The sequence below is a fragment of the Anomalospiza imberbis genome, chromosome 4 (assembly GCF_031753505.1).
Source record: "Anomalospiza imberbis isolate Cuckoo-Finch-1a 21T00152 chromosome 4, ASM3175350v1, whole genome shotgun sequence".
NCBI classification, from domain to species: Eukaryota; Metazoa; Chordata; class Aves; order Passeriformes; family Viduidae; genus Anomalospiza; species Anomalospiza imberbis.
The window spans coordinates 53,879,718-53,903,908 of NC_089684.1; the positions used below are offsets into that span (position 1 = coordinate 53,879,718).

At 38.7% G+C, this 24,191-nt stretch overlaps 1 protein-coding gene across 11 annotated transcripts in view; it reads right to left on the bottom strand.

Annotated features, from left to right (window-relative positions):
- The window catches only part of SORCS2 (sortilin related VPS10 domain containing receptor 2), a 540,320-nt gene that overhangs the window by 229,450 nt on the left and 286,679 nt on the right, over positions 1–24,191 (bottom strand). For all 11 annotated transcript variants that reach the window (XM_068188612.1, XM_068188611.1, XM_068188610.1 and 8 more), the window contains one exon: positions 6,573–6,672. In XM_068188612.1, coding sequence (XP_068044713.1) covers positions 6,573–6,672 — 100 coding nt within the window. The remainder of the gene's footprint in view (positions 1–6,572; positions 6,673–24,191) is intronic.

The window sequence follows — 24,191 nt, forward strand, 5'->3', positions numbered from 1 at the left end:
TGCTGAATGGACCGCAGCAGTTCAGGAAGAAAATCTTTTAGATAACATACAATAAACTACCTTGAGACCGGACGACTGAAGTCTACTGAGTCTTTCTTTGGAGGCACGGGTTGGAGGAGAGACTTTTCCACCTTTCCGGGCCACCCCAGTTAGGGAGTGAGTCCCGACAGCCATTTAGCTCACACACCTTCTACCTTGATGAGCAATTATCCTATATACCTACATGCTGGTCATGGCATTCTACTGTTCACTTGTATTGTTAGTCAGGTTTGTTGGCTTGACTGGTTTTTGAGGGTTGTTTTCTTTCTTGTTTTTAATATCAATTGCAGCTTTTAATGACAGTGTACTTCAGGTACTCGACTGTAGAATATTTATTGGTTCCAACAGAGTAGCATTGACACAAAAATTTCAGAGCCACCTTCAGCCTGCATGGTTCAATGTTTTAGTAGACATGCATTCAAAAAGGGATTCAAAAACAAACCTATGATGATCAACAAGATCTAAGCATGATTAACAAGAGCTGCGGATTCCTTCTGGCTCTGCACATACAAGAACAGGATGGAGAAATGCACAGAAAGAGTCTTGATGGAAACAAAACTAAACCTTTCTCTGTCACACTGTAGGAAAACTCAGTCTACTGGTTAGGAGAAAGGGTGTTCTCAAATAGAGGAGTAATACTGCTCCTACCTTCCACTTATTGAAAGGGTTACAAGGAGTTAGAATAAGACAATGACACAGGAGTTACACATTTTTTTTATGCAGCCCTGTTTACATACAAATTGTGAAAAAGCCCTGGTTTCTCAACCATAGCAGAAATCAGTCCAGCTGGAAAGCTACGACTCCTACCCTCCATTTAGCCAGTAAATAACTCAAATACTTCTTTAATAGCCAGATCCCAAGCCATTGTTTCATCCACAGCTTTAATTTTCAACAGTTCCACTCTGTTTCTCAAAGCTTTATCCTGTTTTTTTCCACATATACATAGTCACACCCCATCAAACAGCATCCATCAAATCCTCCCCATATATGTCATGGGCTTGGTAGTGCTGGATGAACCTCTGCTGTGGACAGTGACTTCAGCTAACAGCTCAATGAAAGCTCTGACTGTTTTAACCTATTGAGTTCCAGTTGTATTTAGCAGCTTCCTGGTTGTCAGTGAAGCAACTGCTCATCAGTCATGTGTGAATAAAATCTGGGATTTCTGCCCAGGACTGCCTCTCACAGCAATCTAACAACTAGCAAAGTACGGGTGGGAAAAAAACAAAAAGAGTCAATTATTGAGCATATTTCTGGTACTATCTGGAATACCTGAAGACAAACTGAACAGTCATGGACTTAAGCCTTAAAGAAAATGATGCAGTCAGGTCACATTAGTGCTCTGATGGTGCATCACTGGAATAAACGGAATGGTGACACTGCTTATAAGGCAAGAATACATGATGGTAGAGATCTCAACATACAGACTCATATTCATAATTTCACAGGGAAATGTTCCTGACGTAACTACTCATCTTATTGAAAGGAATATCCCTTACCTGACTACTAGTAAAAGTGTAAGATAATTCTGCTTTCTATATTTGCAGATGTCCTGGCATGGTCTCTAAGGAAAATAGTACTTGAGTAGAATTGTTCCTTATAAGTGAATGTAGTCATACTGCATTTTGACAAATTCCACAACCAATTGTTCTGCTCTGGAAGACAAATGTCACAATTATGTATGACTGCATTTACCTGTAAATGCTTACTAATATTGCTCGAGACAGTTGCATCTTGGGAAGTGCTTTTATAGGTCTAGCAAATGCTCCTCTGCAAAGTGTAACTCATACTATTTAAATTATCAAGAGTTAAAATAGTGTATAAGAAAGCCTATATCCTTATTACTATCCTAACTGTTCTGCCTTGTTTGGCAAGCACGAATACATGTTTGCCACCTTGCCTTTCAGTAAGGAAAAACATGCATCTATTGGTTATTGTGACAGCTGGGAAATGTAAGTCTTCAACTCATTTAACTAGTGTATGCACAATCAATACTTATTTTCTCTTAATATCAAAAGCCTGAATATAAACTGCTTAGCTGCGTGTTTTCCAAAAGCATATAAATGGAAGGATGGATGCACCAATTGTATTGGCATGAATTAAAATTAAAATATGCACTGAATGTGAGGGAAAAAAATCAGTGTGTTCATTCAACTCCTCCCCAGCAACACTACATAAAATCAAATATGTAATTTCTACGTCCAACAGTGTATATGCCCCAAAAATGTTAAATATTTTATTGATAGTTTAGCTTAGTGAAACTAAATTCTCCTAACTTTTTTCTTCTGCAGAAAGATTTTACTTTTTTCACCTGATTCCAGACTGACACTGTGGAAGCTTTAATCCCATACTCTTTGAACCACACACATCACACTTCCAAGTCACAATTAAAATGTTGGTTTGGAAAACAAAGAACACAAAGCAAATTATTTCCTGCATATGGCACATGATGGATTTCCTGCACCATTCAGCATGTGCTAATTACTGAAAAGGAAATAATTACATAAATTCTGTTGTTTAAAGTGCAGGAACATCCCTTATCACTGCACAACCCTTCAAGACTGAATTGGGAAAGGCTATTTTATAATAGACATCAATGAAAAAGTGCTTCAAATGGAGAAGTTAGCATCAGGGAGCTTACATAGCAGAACTCCCCTTCACTAGTCTACAGCTTTCCAAAACCGTATCAGTGTCTTTAGCTGCTGGTTTATACTACATTAAAACCAGACAGAATGCAAACCAAATATTAATGCATCCTAAGGAAACATGCACTCTTAATTAGAGTGTGACCCTGCCTATTACTCTGCTGTTTCATAGCATTTAGAGTGATGATCTTTGATCCTACTTGGTCATTTGCAGATAAGTCAAGATGTTTTCTACTTCTGCAGCTGCTGAATGCAATTCAACTCTGTCTCACAAAAAATACAGCCACAGTTCACACATCCGTCCCATGATTTCTTCAGAAAGGTCCATTCAGAACAACAAACAAAGCCCTCTAAAGCTCCACCCTCAGAGATTTGCCATAATTTCTTGTCAAAACTGGGTTTCATATCTTGAGTCCTCTGGTAACTGCAGCAACAAAATTTCTGCATTTGCGTTCTGCTGCCTTCAGCCAGAAAAAGACACAGGGAATGAATTTACCTCAACTGTCAAAAGACTGTGTAGATATGACCTTGACACAACTCCTTCCTGAGTCTTAACTTAGGCCTATGAACAGTACCACGAGTTATACATAGAAGGCTATGGCACATTTCCAAAGCAAAATGGAATGTGCCACTTTTTGAATTAATGTAGTGGGGTTTATAGATGATTTCCATACTTCCTCCAGCTTATTCAGTCCACAGCATTCCTACACTTTACCTTATAACCTTGTGGGGGTTTTTATAGAATCCTTTTTCCATATGTTGTACTTTTGCTATCGCACTTCATCATCAGCTGCATTATTTTCAATACATCTTAAGAAAATGAAAATTAGAGTAATTCACAGAAAATTTCCAGAAAAATTTCACATTTACTGTATAAAGCTCACCTAGAAGTCCATTGGTCTGTCTGGTATGATTGCAGCTCACAGAGTGGAGGCAAGCTGAGTGAAAATCTAAGCCACTCCAGGAGCTGGTATACTGGAAGCTCTGAACTGTAAAAATTATGTCAGCCCAAGAACTAGACTGGAGCCTTCTAGCAGATATTTAATTGCATTTCAAAACAAATAAACAATCTCCCACTTTGTGTTTGTTTCTTGGCCCATGAGAGCTCTAGTCACACCACCCAAATCAAAGAAGGCAAAGGCTGGGACTGGGAGAATTAAGAACTTCCCATGGAGGGAGGAGAACAGGTTTGAGACCATATAAGGAACCTGAAGGTGCACAAGTCCATGGGACTTGATGAGAGGAATCCACAGGCCCTGAGGAAATTGATGGATGAAATGAGCCAACAGCAGTATGGTGCCAGCTGGGGTTAAACCATGACCCATCTCTTTGTTTATCTTTGTAGGAAGCCACAGTTTGATTCTGTTCAAACCCACAACAGTCACAAAGTCAGTTACAGAGACCTCCACAAGAAAATTCAACCTTGTTCTCATAGAATTCTCACAAAGAACTATGATTTTTAACAGCATGAATTGCCTGGAGACACCTATATTTCTCCTTTGATTTTTTTTTATTACAGAGGAAGAGAGCTTGAGCAGATACCTAATTCTAAAGAACTTAAATCAGGTGTGGTTCATGCTCTGATGACACTGAGGCAGGAATGATGAGCTATGAATGTGTAGTATCTGTTCTCCCACAGATGAGGACAACAATAGCTAAATGAACAGAAATCATAGAGCACTTTTTACTATGTGAAGTATTAAAAATCCCTATAAATGTATTTTATCTTTGCTTTCATGTATTTTCATAGTCACTAAATGCTAAGTGGTAGCATGGGACTACTTATGCTTTGAATTTAAAGTGCATGCTCAGTTCCAGTATATGCAGTCAGCACTCCAGTTTCCATTTTCAGCACATTTTAAAAGATGTGAACTGGTTGAAGAAAACGCACACCACAATGATCTGAAGTAACATCAATAACAAGCAAAACCATGAGACTTCTCTCAGCTCAGAAATGGGAGTCAGAGTTCTAAACATTCTATTCCACCCCAGTGCAACTGTGCTGAAATAGACAGACCAGGAGATATGATCCTCCATCATCCCAAATAACTTGTGTGAGATCAACTTAGTGTTGCTCTTAATGCCCTAATCAAAGGTCCAGCACCTAAAATTTCCCATTACAACAGACTTACAAGATGAAGCTCTTACAACAGGAAGACTTCCCTCTTACCTTCCACAGGTGACTGCAAAACCTCCAAGAACAGTCTGAAGCTGTTGGCTAAAACATGCAACCGCACTGCTTTCATCATTTTCGTACCACATATGCATGTATGTGTATTTCCACGTATTAATGTATCTCCCTCTGGCATCATTTAAAGGCCCTAGAAATCCTTTCTGCTCTGCTGTTTTTGTTGTTTGTATACTAATATACAACATCTTCATAGAAGTAAATATCCACATAAAAAGAGCATATTTGCATTGACTCAAAGGGACTTTCTGTATCAGGTGGCTTTCAATATCATATTAGTTTACTGAGTGGGGTTTGTATCTCTAAGAACTTTAACTCATGAAATTCAGTTGAATATAGATTTTTCTTGGACAGGATTAACATGAGGGCTCTTGTGAACACTGTTGTGTCTTTCAGGCTTGAAATAAAGCAGTGATCCTACTGGTGTTTATTTTTTCATTCTACTGGCACAACCATATTGTCACTGAACACTTGTGCTTGGGCAGGCTTTGATATTGTAGCTGATTGAGCTGGGAAAGATCCTCCATGGGGCTCTCATCCATCTCATTCTTCAAGCTTTTATCCCAGAAACTGAGATGGTAAAGATTTTTGGTTTTACTCTTTTGGACTTGAAGCCACCAATAGATTGTGTATCTGAGATACACAATCTGAAGAAACTTTGTGTTTGTTGGCAGTTCCACCTTAAGAAACTAAATTATACTTTCTGGCTTTGTTGCAGATTAAAAATATATTACCAATCTCAGACATAGCACAGCTTGGGCACAAAATTCCAGTGACAATTTGAAGGGAAATACAATCTGTACTTAATCATCGAGGCAGCCTTACTGAGTTCTACTGATTTTTGATTAAGCAAAACAGACAGACAAACACAACAAACATTATTCTTCCAATCAGAGGCCTCTACCTGAAATCAGTGTTTCTGTATTACACTGGATTTAAAAGGCCCTTATCACGAGAAAATTCTTATTTTATGAAAGACCCACTGTGCTTATGTTTCACATTGTACTTCAAATTCTTGCCATTTAAATCACAGGCACTTTGAAGACATAGAAGGGCTTTTACTGTGATTTTTTCCTATAATCATTGTTCCTGTTGCTTCTAATATAACATCCATTGTAAATACACTCAGTGGGTCGATTTTGCTCTCATTTATAATGTCCACTTAACTTTTCCAGGTTCCAGGAAAAGTGTTTTGTTTTTTAGTAATGATGCAGGAACATTTCTTAACAAAGCTTCAAGGAGAGGTGTTTTTAAAAATTATTTAACTAAGGTTTTACACAGGATAAACATCATTAGCAATGACAGCCTTCCCAATCCTATGCTTTATATTAAGGAACATACAAAGAACCTTGTGTATTAAGGATGAAGAGTTTGAATGTTAGTCCCAGAATCCAATGGGATGTGTGAAAACCAACAGAATTTCCTTTTCCATTTGCATGGAAAACACTATGAAAGCTTGATTTCCAGGAGTCATATAAGTCAATGATCTCATATGGTTTCCATGTCCATCAAGGTAATTTTTTTTTCTGTCTGTACTATTCAGGAACAATAAATATCCCACTTCTGTATGTCAGAAATGCACCAAAGGTGATCTTCACCTTGATTGTGAAAATCAGTTTCCTATATTGTGGAAACCTGTCAAACACTCTTCACATAGTCTCAGAATCTTACCTGCACTACAAAAACGTTTTTTTGCCACATACCTTCTTTTTGTTGGTGGAACAAATGTAGAAATTGTCAATAACAGTGGCAATCCCAGGCTGTAGATTCAACTTTGTGTATAATGTCCCAAAATCTGAAGACCTGAAAGAAATCAAACATCTGTAAGTGCTCTCTTTTAAAGGCTTCAGCATTGAAACTCTGCAAAGAAAATTCTTCTCTGTGCACCAGCTGTCCATTTTCAATGCTTCTCTGCCATCCTTTTGTTCTTTTCAATGCTCATTAGCCACTAATGGAAATCTGTTATTATGAAGGAAATCAGGTTCTAGGTTTGAAAAAACGGGCTAGTTCTGTCTGTACTTTGAAGTTCTCAGCAGTGCTAGTTTATTTTTTTCTGTGCAGTGACAGAAGCCTGACAGATACACCTTTCCATCATTACCCACAAGGTGGAAAAAAAGACCTGTGAAGAGCACAAGCTCATTGGCAAGTACTAACAGCACCTCCTCAGCTATGCAGAAAAAGAAGAGTTGACTTCAGAGCTTGCTGTTGCATAAGAGAAGAATTTGGCCTGAGATCTGGAAGATTCACATTAGACCTCAAGCAGAATTAGTACTGGATAAAGATATTCCATCCACTCCTCCAGCTCTTTTTCAGAGGATCACTAAATTTTGAATTAAAAAAAGGAAATCAGTATTTGGCCATCAGTATGTCACACAGACGTCTCCATAAGTATTTCAAATGTGGGCACTCTGCAGAATTTTTTCCATATTTCTGAAAAGCCATCAGTGAAAAATGGCATCTGTGCTCTGCAGTTGTATTGCCAAAGTCAATTATAAAAAGAACAGACAAATAAAATGTTAATATAAAGAAAAGTTAGAGAAATTCAAAGCAAGTCGCACTCAAATTTCAATCACTTTGGATGAAACCTTGCTTGTTCTGTTTAGGAACAAGTTGTACCATATGCCCTCTCCAAATTTCCAGTTATTCATTTTTCATTTGGAAAGGGACTCTGACATATCTAAGGCACTTGTCCCTTCTTCACCAAGAAGCACTCCCTAGGACAGAGAGTTGGTGTGAGGAGTTCCACTCTAGACACCCTTTTCTCTCCCTGGAATAACAAATAGGGCTGAAGGTACTCTGCCCTAACTCTTCATCATTCAAACAACTGGGAGCACTCAAAAGCTCTCATGTGCAAGAGAACCAAGACAAGACTGTCCCTCCCAGTGTGACACTGCACTGCCTGTGCAGTGATTTCTGCCCTACAGTCCCTTTCTACCATGTTCATTATTCCCCAGCAGGCTCTGCTGCCCCATGCTCCTCACCCAGGGCAGTCGCTGCTGAAGTTTGTGGGAGCATGACTGAGTACAACGAGAGAGAACAGTGAAGAACCAAATCCCTGGCTGAGTGTTTACACGTTGAGAACTAACCCACTGCCTGAGGTCTCCTCCAAGCCACGTGAGGCAGGTTATTGCCTGAAGGGCTAGGGCCCACAGAAGGCCACCATGAGCATCCCACCTATATCCCAGTGCCACTCAGAATGTCACTAAAGTTGGAGGGCATTGTTGTATGAAGCCAGAGGTGCCTTCTGTGCCTTCACCAATCCAGCCTTCCACAAGATACAGGAACTTTCAGCTGCTGTCATGGAGCAGCTTTCTATTTCTTTGGCATCACCAAGCGTAGTGGGCAGACAGTGATAAGCCTGGAACAGGTCCTAAGGAATACCTAGAAAGGTTCATGTTTACCTTGTTTTTCTTCCTTCTCCACCAGTTAAAAAAACTCAACTGGTCACAAGACTATGACACTCAGGCCATCCTCCAGCCTAAAGCTGAGAGTTTAACCATTTTATAGCATTATCTGAATAGATTTGATCTGGGATTTTTCCCCCCACAATGTTGCTTTCTCTGCAGATATACAGCAATGCAGTGAAGAATTAACTGCATCATAGCAATTTAATTTTGACAAATAAATATGTAGATATCAAAACACATACAACTGCAGTGTACAACTGGATATTCAGCACAGAACTAATTAAAATTCTAAGGGGAATAGGATGGACAGTGCTAAACCTAATTTTCCAGTGGTATTTGACAGAAATAAATTAAAGCAAAGACTTAAAATATCAGCTTCAGACAGATGTACTGAAACCATGCAGAACAAGTATGTATAATGGAAACATAACCTAGTCTATTCTCTTTGAGGGAAGAATATCAGGTTGGTGGCTAATAACATCCTGAAATAATTCTCTGAACCTTAAAGATGATTCAATTTACTTCGAAGACGCAGTTCCAGGATTAATACAATGGGACCACTGGAGAGTGACATCATGTGAGGGACACCATGACAACTCTGTCAATGTGTGAAAAGAGTACAGGCAGGAAGCCCAAAAATGATAAGTTCCAAGATATAAAAAGTTCCAGTTCAAAACTTTCCCTTCTAATTCTCATGACTTATAGAGAGCAATGCAAACAACGAATGAGGTTTTAACAAGATGAGAAAACTAAGATAACTATGGTATTTTCAGACAAATGTAATAGAACTATACCGTCAATTATTTTTTTTTCAGGTAAAAGCTATTAGCAGTCTCAAGGGGAAAAAAAATCCAGTTCCAGTCTGAGAAAACAGGCAAATGTATTTCCCAAAAAGTGCACCATGCCTAAGAAGAAAGACCATGATTGGAAGAAGATCTGTGGATTTATGGAGTCAGAATGTATTCTGACTACCAAGTATTTTTTGCTATACCCAGACAGGAATGTCAGTTATTCTTTGAGACATTCATGCACAAGAGGACATAGTTCAAGGACATCATTCAAGAGAGGCACTGTGCAAAATAATTGGTTTTCCAAATCTACTATAATCCAGAGAGAACAGGTCACCTCGACTTTTTCACTTAAGATATAACTTTGAAGTTCCTGACTCTGCATATATAAAGAACTAACATTTTGTAGCATGCAGCAAGAACAGAATATCCTTTAATTGCACTACTGAGCTAATGACAGTTGGGGAGGATGAATTCTACGATCCCAGTGCATGCCTATTTCAATATATATTTCAATATATATTTGTCCTTGTACAAAATTAAGGAGAGGAGGAGCCCTTTATGGTTTTCCAGTCTTTGTGAGATTTTTTTTTCTTTTAGGAACCCAGCTCATGCTCTGTCAAGAGTGTTAAGGAGATGGAAAAACCCTACATGAGTAATCTGTTTTTATCATATTCTCTTTCCTCTGTAAAAATCATGAAAAGATATTTAAGTTATAATGGAAAGAGGATACACATGTACCTGATGAGAAGAGTAAAACTTCCTCCTATACCACAGTTTATTTGAAATGGCAGCACAACAGCAGAACTCCATAAACCAGAGCAAGAAGTGTACAGACTGCCTTTGTAAAGAAGGGTCTGACCTGCAGTTCTAAGTGATCTGGATGCAGTTAATTAGAATTTTGGCTTTATGTAACACATTGCAGGGGAAACAGCAAGCTATACTCAGGCTGCTTCCTGCTGCTATGTATCCACTGTGCACTACAGGCTACAGATTACTAGGATGTTTCTTCATTCAAAAGCAAAATTCAGGGAGGATTCACAGGATACACGTCTTCCAGTACTGAGGTGACAGAACCATTGGCTGGTATGACAACATGATTACTCACATAGTGATGCCGACACCACACAACATGAGCCTGACAGTGAGCGGCTTCTTTTTTTGAAGTCATGTACATGTTTCTGCTTTAATATGTGCTAATCTTTTTTTTTTTTTTTTAAACTCAGTTCTCACTGTAAGAACAGCATATTTGGATAAGAGTCCTAAAAATCATACAATGATATTACAGCATAGACATAATTAGGTCTTTTTAGCTTCATATTGTGAGCTCAAAAAAATAGTTGGGAAAGTGTCCAAGTGGTAAAGAAACATACCCTGATGAAATAAAACTCCCAAAGCCCCTAAGCTCTGTGCAAATTTAGGTCTCATCCTCAAAAATGTAACTTTTTTAGATTTGAGGTAAAATAAATCTATGTCTAACATAATTTGGAACTGTACCCAAACATTGGATCTGGGTATCTTCCAACAGAAATTTTGAGAAAGAAGAAGAAATTTAGCAGATACCAAAAGAGACATGAATCAAATGCTTGCCTTTCGGAACTTCACTATCATTATAAAGCTCTCCCCTGGTGACTCACACCTATGATTCAACACTGCTCATTGTTACTGGTTTTCCAGGCTATATTTACAAGCAGATATTTAAAAATATATAAGAAAAATAAAAATTAATAAAGTAAGATATTAATGAAGATTCTTAGACATGAAAATTACATTCCCAAATCAAATGTAATACTCAAAGAACACATCAACTGCAAAAAAAATGCTTCCTTTTTTTTTAATGAATTGAAGAGACACACTAGAAAGAAAATGGTTGGAACACTTAACACACATGTTCATCAGATTTCCTCTACTTTTTCTTCTTGAAGACTAACTCCAGATCCATTCTAGTCAAATGAGTCATATTGTACAAGCTCCATTAACTTCAAATCCTGGAAGACAACAATGAAGAGGCTTCAAATGACTCTTGGACCACTTAACTGGTGAAACTAAAAAAAAAAGTCTTTGCAAGAAAAGAATACAAAAGATCTGTAGGTTTAGATAATTGGGAAATTGTTGAAAAAAAAATCAGTTGAGATGCACATTAGAGAATCAAGGAAGAGTCGATCTGTACATAAAACCCTCTTGACTGCTTCCCACTTAATTTTCGCCCGACTCTATTGCAAATGTTGTCTTCCCATCTTCCCCTCCTTTCAGTCAGCAGAACAGTCCAAGATTTACAGCATGAACTTTTAAAATGCAGGAGAAATTATTTTAGGTTTTTGCTCTGTGACAGACTTACATCTAACAGTAGGATTTCCTTTGTGCTCTGGTCTCTCACTTGAATAATAGACACAACACTGTCGACTATACCTCAAATATCTTTAAGGAAAAAAAATAACTACAGCAGAGTAATGAAGAACTGGCTGATGGAGTATGCAAAACAGATACATCAGAGGTTCCAGCAACAAATATCAGGACAATCCTACTGAAAGGGAAGAAACCAGAGGAACATCATTAAAGAAGTGGAAAACTAACTCATCATCTTCACTTAAACAGCACAGAAGCCTTCAAAGGCTTTTACATGTCCAGTGTGGAAACTGCAGAGGCTTTGGTTAGCCTCACAAAATCCTTTCAAACAAAACCAAAAACCTCAAAACCCCAAAGCCTTTCTACAGAGAACAAACACATTGTAACACTGAATTCCAACACCCAACTCATATATTGAGGAATTCATGCAGATGAAAGTTTCTTCAAAGACTGTAGAAGAGTAGGACTCCTAGCAATCCAATTAACACCCAGCAATCCAATTAACAGATTATTAATCAGCTATCAGCTTTGCTGGAGTACGTTTTGGAAATATCTCTCTCTCTACTTTCCAGAAAATTGAGCCTTTTGGAAATTACACATTTTTTGTCTCAAAACCAAAAATATAGAAATGCTTCTTCCTTAATTCAGTTTTACACTAAAGATTCAATGGTGTAGGCTAGAGGTAACATATAAATATTTTAGCAACTTCATATTTAGGCAACAGAGGGTTTACCTTCTTTTCCCAAAACCACTAGAGATTAAAATGCCGTGTTTTCACTTATCAATTATTTATATCATATATTAATCACATATCTGATAACATAGATATTTTTAGAGCTCTTGGTAATCCCATCTGCCTTTTTAGTTGAAATTACCTGTTCTGTAATGCTCTGATGTGTACAGAACATGGTGCAAGTTCGTATTTATACAGCTGTAGAGATTCCTTCCAACAATTATAGGTATTAATGTCCGTATATATTTGATTGCAAATTGCTGACCTAAAAAATTCCACAGGAAAAAAAAAAAGGAACCCAAAAGATTGCATTTGCATCAAGTAAAGACTCAAGGAGGATCATAAACACCACATATTCTAGAACTGGGCTTTTATTCAAAGCATTAAACATATCCAATTCAACCGGCCACAGTGGAAGGAAAACCAGTCCTCTGTAGCCAACAATAAAAGCCAGGATTACCATGGCAGGTGACTTTAAGGAGTCAGAGCTCTCTTCAGGAACTCTGGCTGCTTAAGTCAGAGCGGCAAATAACACATGACCTTATTTTGCAACACACACAGCCGGGTCCTCTGTCACCACACGGTACCAAGCCTGACAGGGACCCAGACTGGCATGCCAGGCTACAATCCTCTGCCCTGATGTTGCAATTACCTTTGAAGAAAAGTGTTTTGAGTCAATGTTTTCCAGGAACAATCCTGTCTCAGAGCTGTCTGGAGCCAATGCTTTGTACAAGTACAGCAACCATTCACATTTTCGTATGAGAGAACATGGACGGTGGTAAACAGAGCTCTATGTACAGATGGGGGTGTTACTTGATGGAGATATGTGAATTATACAATATGTATTTATGTACTGTATCTTCTGTCACACATTTGTCAGGTAATGGTTTTGGTTAATTTCTTCATCTGCACAATGCACACACACACATGCTCAAACTCCAATAGTTAGCAGCATTGTGTCTTTACTATCTACTACATATCTTTCTGTGCTGTATTTAAACATTCCTACTCTGCATATCTCACTGTATACCACTGCAGTTATCTTTTGCAGCCCTTCATTAGTCCTTCAATATAACACAAACATCCTGCTCATTAGCCTATAATCACTCTGCTTATCAGTTACATTTTCAAGCTCCTCATTACTTTGCTGCACAGCTGCAACAATTAGCTTTTATATTCTACAGGCTGACAAAACATCACATTAGCTTCTATTAGCTGCAGCCATCTCCTGTCCTCTCAGAAAGTGTTAGTTTAGGTTAGACACCTATTCTGAAACTACTGCCTTGGTGCATTAATTCCATCACCAACACACAGCACTTGCTGACAGTACGTCTTGGAAGGTACAGCCTGTAGCCACGCTTGCGGTACACAGATACTTGTGATGAATCCACTCAACCATAAAACAAGCAGTGTCACACTGACAAAGCAGACAAGACACCGCCAGCAAGACAGGGTTATGTCTTTTGCAAAAACTAAAAGGTCTGGGTTATTTCTTCCTTAGCTTTGCAGCCATGGAAGAGCTGAGGCATGCACTGGATCATGCTGCCCTCAAGGGGCACTGGGGTACCTTGAGGTGCTTGGGGGCAAATTAAAAATTCCCCCACAATCATTCAATCCCAGTCATTTGTTCTTGTTAAAAACAAACTGTCATGGTTTGACACGGAAGTGAAGTTTCTCAGGAAGTTGGGATCAAAGCAATCAGTGGTCAGGTTTGGATACTGGCACCTGGAGTGACCACTGAAGGCATGGACACGCCTCTGAGAACACAGGGGGTTAAAAGCAAGAACTCCCAGGGGAACTGTCTCTCTTTGGTTCCGGTCAGAGTGCAGACTCTCCACCGCCCAGCCAAAGGCTGGGTGGGGGAGTGGAAGCCATGTGGCCTGAGAGAGGTAGGCCGGGGTGTGAAGGGACTGGAACCGGGCCGGCCCCTGCGGACGGAAGGGTGGAGAGAAACTGAGATGTCTTTGTTTCTTCCTCCCCCCCCACAGAGAGTGAAAGAGAGAGAGCCTGACAGCACCTGGAATTCCCCAGCAGAGGAGAAGGAGGAGCGGGGGGAAGGTGCCCAGCCATGGGAGTTGAAGTTCTGGGCTGAGATTTCGGCCCTCTGGGGAGTCCGAGACTTTTAACTCTTTCCTGGGAAATGAAAGCTTTGTGAAATATTACTCCTCCTCGATTTGAAAGAGAAGACAGACAGTCTGGGACCTGAGATGTTAGAAGAAGAAATTCTAGGGGGGAAGAGATGATGGAGTGGCTTTTGGCTGGACTTTTGTTGTTAGCCATAGACTGAACCAATTTCTCCTGCAACAGAGACTGCATTTTTAGGGGGATGCAATGACTTGGGCCAAGAGAGTGCAGGAGTGGGAGTGACCTGCTTCAGCAATTGCAAGCACAGGAATGGAGTGAACAGAGAAGAGTTGAGGAGGGTGTGGTGGTGCCCTCTGTCTTCAGGAAGAAGAAGATCTCTGTTCTTGAGACCCTTGGCCCCAGGGGAGGAGGAAAATGGGGGGGACTGTGGTCCCAAAAATGAGAAACTGAACTGATTTTTCATTTGGTCCTTGGTAAAGCATCCTTAAAGGAGCCCTATGAGCAGTCTGTCCATGCACGGTGGTGAGAGCACTGTGACACGGAAAGGAGAGTGTCACCATGGCAGATTTTCTCTGGGCGCTTGTCATGTGTGACATGGAAACACAGAAGGGTTGCAGTTGTGTTTCCTGGGGATCTATGGTACAGGAGAGACTCCACTCTCCCTTGATGAACTAAGAATTGATTATATGAAGGGCGGTAATGTGATCAGGAATCCAGGGTTTTGTCTCATTGTGGTTTGATGGAAATTGGTTGGGGGGAGGAGGAGTATTTTGGAGGGTTTTCATTCCAAATTCTGTGTGTCTTTTATTATAGTAGTAGTAGCTTAATAAAGTTTTTTTCCCTTTGTTTTTAAGCTTGGGCCTGCTCTGCTGTGTTCCTGATTGCATCTCACAGCAGTTATTTGGGGAAGGTGCATTTTCATGGGGGTGCTGGCATTGCGCCAGCGTCAAACCATGACACAAACTTATTGAAACAATTCACAATCAAATTAACGGTTTTGAAGTCTTGCTTTTGGATCATTTCAGCAATGCTGTTTATAGTTCCTTCCCACAAACAGCTCCAGTGACCTACATGAGTGAGTAAAAAACAAAAATGAAATTGTGGGAAATAGGGAAAGATCAATTTCTTACCACACTTTCTTCACTGGATTCTAACAGTGAGTATGCAGGCATTTCTCATAAGAAACAGCCCTGTGTAGATTCATTTTCAGCAGCTGCAAGTCCAGTGCTGCATTAGTAAGGAAGGGAGTGTATTATGGAGCATTTGAGAGGTTTGCTATTGAGAGACTTAACTATTCCATTAAATATTCAATTATTACCTATAAACAAATTAATACTTCCTACATAAAACTAGCTTCCTTTCACCTATTTAGACAACCATCTCTGAGAAAAAAAAGGTTGGGTTTAGTTTTGGTGGGGTTTGTTTTTTTTGTTGTTTTTTTTTTTTTTTTTTTTTTTGGTTTTTTTTTTAAATTTTTAGTTTAGGAAAAAGAAGTCTTTGTTGCTAAAATGCAAATTTCCAAAATTATGCTTACTAACTATACTGCCAGAAGTGGAGACATACATATATCACTTCACACGAGTGTTGTGAAAAAAAATGAGTAATTACAAAGGAATTATTTCTTATCTCACATGTTTGTGTTCTTTGGGGATAGGTGATGGTTCAAGAATATTTTCTTGAGGTTTGCAAGGAACATTAAAATTTTCCACCATGGAAAAATGCTAGGCATTTCCCATAGCCCTGGCTTTTAATATAAACCACTAAACACAGCTGAAATATTTCTGAAACAACTTTATTCTCAGTCAGGCAGCTTCTTGGAAGGCAAGAAACATGTTGGGATATATGAGAGAATTTGGCCTTGTGTTTTCTGACCAGAACAGCAAATTTTCTTGTAATCACTGGATAGAACTGGTTGGAATAGGAACATTTACCAAATTAAAAAGAACTGATAATAATTTAATAAATTGCATATGCACATTCACATGCAATTATCTATTCCTTTAGCAATGGGCTCTGCCAACTAGAACAGTCTTCTACTCACTCTTCAGTAAGCAGAACTCTTCTTTAACTCCAAATGTAGCAGTTTTAGCTTTTGCTGCTGATGTGCTGACCTCCATTTTATGATTGCTGTGGGGGAGGTGAGAGAGAAAAAGAACTATATGGCCAGGTGTAGCACTTTATAAAAAGGTAAATGAAGTCAATGTTTTGTCAGTAATTTGACTGTGGTATTCTGCACCTGAAGCCAAATGCTTGGTAAAACTAAGGGAGTAACTGGACATGTTTAAAACAAATAAAAATCTTAAACAAGTAAATACAGAAAAATAGACCCTGGAAATGTGTCAGAGACCCACTGTTGCCTGTTGTGAGTTTTCTGGAATGCTTCTCTGAAACTGCAAATACACATCCGGGATGGAGGCTGGACAGTGCTCAGATGCAGTTCAAGTTCATCCAAGATATCAGTTCCCATGTTCCCAGTGTCAAAGGAGTGATTATTTCAAGTTATTAAAATTGCATCAGAACAAAGCCTTTACAACAATTTTGGAAGAAATGTTTTGAATCCCTCTCCTTTAAAAACAGTCCATGTCAAAACAATCATCTGCCTCACCCATGTCTGCCTACAAACAAGATTGCCATGATGTGTCTGAATCATGAAAACATTCAGATGGTTAAACAAAATCATGTTTTCCTAACAGATTTAAAATCACTGAATGTCTGTGCTGCCTGAGCTGGCAGCATGGAGAACACTATGGGAAGCCTGCAGGTAGGAATGGGAGGAGGCATATCTCAGGGTGCTGCAACAACCAGGGACACCAGAGAATTCAGATACTTACAACCACTTCACAAAGGTTTGTTTCTGTTGTTTGCTAATGACCCAAATTATAATCTCCTAACAGCCTTCTACAGTTGCTGAAGGGGTTTTATTTATTTTTTTATTCATTTTGTTTAGAGCTTTCAGCAGCCCAATTTCCCTTACAGGCGTTCTCCTGTAACTGCTGTGACACCTGTGGAGGGCTGAGCCCATCAGCTGTACTTTGGCCTGCTGTTGAACTTGGCAAGCCAGCAGCACATAAAGCCCCAGCAGATGTTTCTGCTTTAATAGCAGCTCTTTCAAACCCTTGGCCAGACATAAATCCAAAATAGATCCAGAAAAGAGACAAACAGTGCCACCATCATGGCTCTTAAAATTAGGAGGCAGAACTAGCCTTTTCTGCAGGACTCTGAGAGACCATTAGCAGCAGAAGGTGTCGGGAAGTGCTCCCATAAATTATGCTGACAGGTTAAGAGGGCCAGCCACAGCAAATGCAGCACATTTTGCACTGTGTCATGGTTTGCTAGGAAACAGAATCCTAAGACAAATACATACATTTACACAGGAGTTTCCAAACTAAGATCACGCTTCATAGCAACAAGTACAGGACACAGCCAATCTTATGGCCATTAACACCTCCACATGGACCTATGGTGCTTCCATACCATGTTAATGAACATTCCAAAAATAAAACAGTAAGGCAATGAGCCTTGGTAGAAGAGATCTTCTGAATACATGCCTTGCTGGATCTATTTTCTTAAAAGAAAGCTGCACTAAGAGTGTATTTACAGCTGCCACTGTGCTTTATGGGAGAGGAAGTTGATATATATCAGGGTGACATGCTAATACATCCATTCACTTGGTGATGACTAACTGCCCCAACAGAAGCCTGGTCCACTGTAAATTACTGACATGTAATTTCAAATGCAAGTTGAAACAACCCCCACAGAATAAGATTAGTTCTCAGCATTCAAAATAACTCAAAGCACTGAAGGAGCTGAAAACTTCAATCACATTCTTGTCTGACATTAAAGGAGACTAGGAAGAGAAAAAAGTGACCCAGTGTCTAAAAAGGAGTACTTTTGTAAGAATGAAGGTTATTACCTGTTTCCCTGCTTCCCCTATCATCTACTACTCAAGCTCAGATGGAGCTGCCAGTAGCACATGCAGCTCTGAGGCTGTTGAGATGTCTGGGCTTTCTCACTGAGGCTGGGACAGCAGGGGATGGGCTCCTTCCTTGCACAAGCCTTGTGGTGGCTGAAGGTCACCAAGAGAACAGCTTCAGATGGAGGCCAGCAAATGTCACAGTACCCAAGAAGATGAGAAAGAGATCCATGATGACGGCATCAAGTTTATAGATAATACTAAACTGTGAGGAGTGGCCAATATTTCAGTAACACATCATGTGGAGATACAGGCAAATGGGAATCTCATAAAGCTCAGCAAAGTGAGGCAGAAAGTACTACACCTGGGAAGAAACAACCCCATGCACCAATACGTATTGGAGGCCAACAGGCTGGAAGGCAGCTTGGCAGAAAAAGCCCTGGAGATTCTGGTGGACATCAAATCAAACCTAAGCCAACAAAGTGCCGTTGCAGCAAAGGCAGCCAACAGTGTCTCAAGGTGAATCAGGAAGAGCATTTCCAGGAGGCTGAGGGAGGTGAATCCTTCCCACTCAGCAGTGCTGAGATACAGCTGCAGTAATGTGGCCCCTCAGAATGAGAGGCACAGACATACTGGAGTACCCCCAGAAAGAGCCACAGGATGATTAGAGACTGAAGCACCTATCACAAAAGGGCAAGGCTGAGAGAACTGGGGCTGGGCAGCCTGGAGAAGGCTCAGGGGAGACCTTATCAATGTATATAAAATAATTGATGTGAGTGTGCCAGACTCTTCTTGGCAGTGCTCAGTGACAAGCCAAGAGACAATGGACACAAATTGAAATTCATTAAACTCCATTTAAACATAAGAAAATTATTTTTTTTTCTTTTTTTTTTTTTTTTTTAACATAGGGTGGCTGAACAGTAGAACAGGCTGCCCAGGGAACTTGTGTTATCCCCATCCTTGAAGATACTCAAAAGTCAGCTGGACAAGATGTAGATCACTGTGCTTTGATCAAGGGGGCTGGATTCAATGATGTCAAAGAGCTCTCTTCCAATGTCACTCAACTTGTGATTCTGCAGTTACTGAAAGTTAAATTACATAATTTGACTTTGTTTAAGATACTGTGCATCAAAAGTAACTTGCTGTAGACAACCAACACAGTTAAAACATCACCAAGTCATAGAAGGAACTTCACTGCATATTTGCTAGGGAATGCACAACTTCACAAACTAAAACCAAAAGCTTTGTTATTTTACTTTAAGTTCAGCAGAACTGAATTCTGCTTGGAATGTGCTTGTTACAAAGAAGTTCCTAACTGGCAGCACTGTGGATTAAGCCAACAAAAGAAACCTTCACGTTTACTGATAAGAAAAGTGCTTACAACACAGAGCCTGCATAATCTTTGGATGTGAAGACTGAAATTATAGTTGTATCCCAAACTCAACATTTGAAGTGGCACAAAAGCATTTTATCTAAATGTCATTTTGCAGTCATATAGCTCAGTCTTATTCAACTGCCCAAAGCAGTCAAGCTAAAATAAAGAGAAAAAAAAATAGATTTGCCCAAAGAAAGCTTTTCTTATCCTTTTCTGCTGTTGTTGGTTCCACACTAAACCCCTGCTTTGGGGAATTTACCCTATGAAAGCTTTGGCAAACCTTTTGGTATATGCAGTCAAGCCTCCAGTTCACAGGGAAAGTTCAGCATGACACAACTACTCTACAAATAAATGCACAGATTCCAAATTCTAGCCACTAGTCCCACCAGACATGTTTTATTAAATACCTTTTACACATGACTTGGAAACCAGCTTGATCTTACACCAGTAAATTAAAATCCAACATGCCAGCATTTGGGAAGAGACCAAGATACATTTGCTGTTCTTATATCCAAATCATATCTACTCCAGGGCAGTTTTTTCAAAGAAATCCAGATTCCAAATATCACTGAGGAAAACAACAGTAAGGTGGTCAGAAGGAGTCACTCAATGCCTACGGCCCTACTTTTGTGGAATATCCTATGGAAAACCACAGAGTGCCATCTTCTTCTCATAAAATCATCAAATCATTTATTTTGGAAAGGAACTGTAAGAATATCAACCAATGAACCATTAACCCAGCACTGCCAAATTCACCACACGCGATACATTTACATATATAAATATGTATAAATTCAAATGCCATATAAATATGTGTAAATTTATATGTAAATGTATCCTGTATGCAGACTGGATCGGACTGGATCTCCAGATATGAATTGTTTTCTTTTTACTGAGACAAACTCTCATTATCATCATATATATATATATATATATATATATATCTTAAGCACACATATAATTCCTTAATTGCTGAATCACCTGACATGCTTTATCTTACAGGCATTTTATATTTTTTTCTGATTTTTAATATTCTTGCTAATAACAATGAGATATTCAAGTCACAATTTTGTTATTTCTTTATATTTACTTAGTAGGTAAAGGGAATTTCTTTCTTCCAGAGCCATCTGTCTAACTTTAGAATATGTCCTATTATTAAAGTGGGAGACTGGCTATATTTTACATGACCTTTTATTAGCCCATCTCTAACATCTAGCCCTGTAGAAAAAGTGCTACAGAAAATTTAGGGAAATTAAAGATAGTGACACCACGGGGCATGCTAAAAATGCTGAAATCTTTCAGCATATAGAAAGACAAAAATTACCTAACTTCTGAGTGTGTATTTGCCAAATGAATCGTCAGTGAATGCAATAATTGAAATAATGTTTTAATGTCTGTAAATTACCATCCATGAATTATCAACACTAAAACATGATAATTCTTAAATTAAATTTAACCATCTTGCTTCTTTAAGTTACTTAAATGTGTTCAGTACACATTTAAATTTAGTAAATTAAAAAGTACAGACCACTTTAACAGAATAGATTTTTTTCTATTTCTAATTTTCAGAAGTAATAAACTGCAGAATAGGTTCTCCTACAGGAGACAACCAGATTTCCAGGTTGTATGTAATGGTTGTTCAGCATTAGCTACTATGCCAAGGATACCAAAATGGACATTATGCACATATATTTTCCAAGACACACTTTTGTCATGTTCTGATCTCTTTTCTTTATTAAGAATTTGCTAGTAAAACTGATTGATAGGTAGTCTTATTGCACAAGGAGGATGTGTCATTCAACTCTTTGACCTTGTCTTCACACTAACAGTCAAGTGTCTTTGAAATCTGTTTACTTCAGAATTTACAAGAGCATTAAAGACAGGATGTCAGCACATCTTAAGTTTGAAAAGATCTTATAAGAATAATAAATGAGTTTGGACAGTAGGGTCATGTGTAATGTAATTTAAGAAAGAGAGACAAATTTCATTCTTCCACTTTATAGTTAAAGACAAGTAAAACCATTCATAAACTACTCTGTGGGTTTTTTATTGGTTTGGTTTTGGTTTTTTTGACTGAGGAACATTATTTTTTGAGACCAAGATAGGCCACATTATATGAGATGAAGACAAATGCAAAATATTTCCCAGAAACAGTTACAGAATCTAAAAAGCTTTTTCTTACCTCTTACTGAGCAAGCTCTGGGCAAGTTTGAGAAGCAGCCTCAAAGCTGGTTTGCTCTTTCATCATGATGTACAATGTATAGAACTGAATTTTTCTCTGTCACTAACATGGAGCCAGTATTCCTGCACTTCAGAGTCACAAAAAGGAGTGTGATGGAGGATGGAAATATTTTCAAGTGGTAATGCTTTCCTTTCTTCATTAGCATTATTACATTAAAGAATTTCATATGGCAATAATTTTCTTTTGTGTTTCCTAAATATTTGCATTGCTGCATAACTGTCTCAGAAGGAAAAGTGATCTTTTGTTCCAATTAAGAGCAGAGTGCTAATGATGCCAAAGTTGTGGCTTTGACCCCTGTATGGGCCAGTCACTTAAGAGCTGAACTCGATGATTCTTTTGGCCCCTTTGCAAGTCAGAATATTCTGGGTGTGAATGTAGTTGCACTCTCTTTATTTACCTGCTCAGAAATTCATCTCTTCTACTGCATGAGATTAGTAAGAATAATACAAAATATGATAATCAGATGACCCATCAAATCCCACAGAAATTATCCTCTGTATCAGTACTGTGTCTTCAGGAACTGACTAATCTAGCATAACAAGGAACAGTCACATCACGTCCCTGTTTGCATTGGCCACATATGGCCTATCAGCAGCTATGTGTGGATAGCATTTTGATTAGCACTTGAAGCTGATAATTATTTCCTTTGTTATCATTTGTGGATCTGTCCCAAATTCTCCTAATATTTTTCATATATTGCATAGATAAATAAATATGCATCCAAAACAACTGAGCTTCAGATGCTTCACATTCCCTCAAATATTACAAAAAGTCAGAGAAACTTTTGGATTTGTCTCAATAAAGCATTAAAATAGAACCAACTGATACTTGTAGCCTCTAAGACACTATAGGATATAAATGTGAAGGGTATTACCATACAATCAAAGGAAGTGGTAAATAATTATAAAAAGAAGTAAAGTAAGAAGTAGCTTTGAGTCACGTATTCTGTTAAAAATGCAAATTATAAGTAAGGGGTATTAGTTGATGACTGATAAGAAACTTCAAGCGATCCCAAACCTTTAAGTTATTCATGCTGATATTCAAAATGTAATTACTTTCAAACCACACAGTAGAGTTGGATTAATGGAACAAATACTTTAGAAGTAATCCATGAGTCATGCCTACTTATTATTATTATGAGGTTTGGATTACTTTTCATTTCAGCTTTGTGGCTTTACTAAATAACAACAATAAGTAACACCACATTCAGACTCTCACATCTTTACACACATACTCAAGTATAAAAGTAAAGAAAATAAGAACATTTATGTTATATGTTCAATGAAATGTCTTAAAGAAAATACAGACTGGGTTATGTATATGGTAGAGAGATTTTCCAGGCTTTAGTTTTATGCTTTGCAGTTGTCTCTTCAAATCTTTAGGTACAGATTTGAGGGGGAAAATACCTTGTCTTTTTTAGTGAATGTGTCAAAAGGCAGAGAAGAATGTGGGAGGGAATTAGTTCTGCTGTTCCTCAATCCCTCGAGCAGCAGATACACAAAGGCAGAGTATAATGAAATAGGAAGAGAGAGGCATCTTCCATGCCTTGTAGTGAATAAGCAATACTGCAAGGCATACAATTACTAGAGATGTATGTGACTTCATCATTAGAGGACCTAAGGTCTTGAGGAGGGAAACATGATCTGTTATCCTCTGCTGCCCACCTTACCCCTAGTTGTTACCTCCCTCAAGCTTCTCCCCCACCACTTCAAAGTCTATGAGCAGGAAAGCAAAATTTGCCTTTGGAGATGGCTGACCTTTAGTAACTGCATTTCCAATTATCATCACAGCACTAATTGCACATACAATCTTTCTTTTCTACCTATCTTTTTCTTTGCCTTCCCCATGACAATAGCACTGTTTTTTGCTACTTTTGCTTCCCATTTCATTCTTGTCTCTTGGTAGTGATTACACAAGAGTCAGTGCGTAGCACAGAAAGGAGAGAGAAATGCATTAGTCCTTACTTTGAAAACTGGACATGCTAGGCACAAATTTAATCTAAATTGCCAGACAGCTTCACTAACAGTACTGATAGCAATGTCAGGCATCCTTAGGACAAAGTCGAGAAGCCCTATTTGCATTTGCCTTGGAATTTTCTATTATCTTCTCTTTTAGCCTAAGAACACTTGGTATCAATTTACTGTTCCTGTCTCAGAAAAGAGAAGACAAATTCCTTAAATATAAGGTATAATTTCTGCAGGCAGCTGGTTCCAAAAATGTTAAATAAGGGGCTCTCTATCAGAATATTTCAAATATCACTACACACTGCCAATTGAAAACAACACATCTGCAATGCAGTTCCACAGCTCAGCTGTGAAGTACTGGCCCATGGGCTTGCAGACCTCACTTGCCACTCTCACCACCCTAGTTTCCATTATAACTGAAAAAAGTTGAAACTGAGAATGGTGAGACAATTTGTATTTTCTGAAAAGG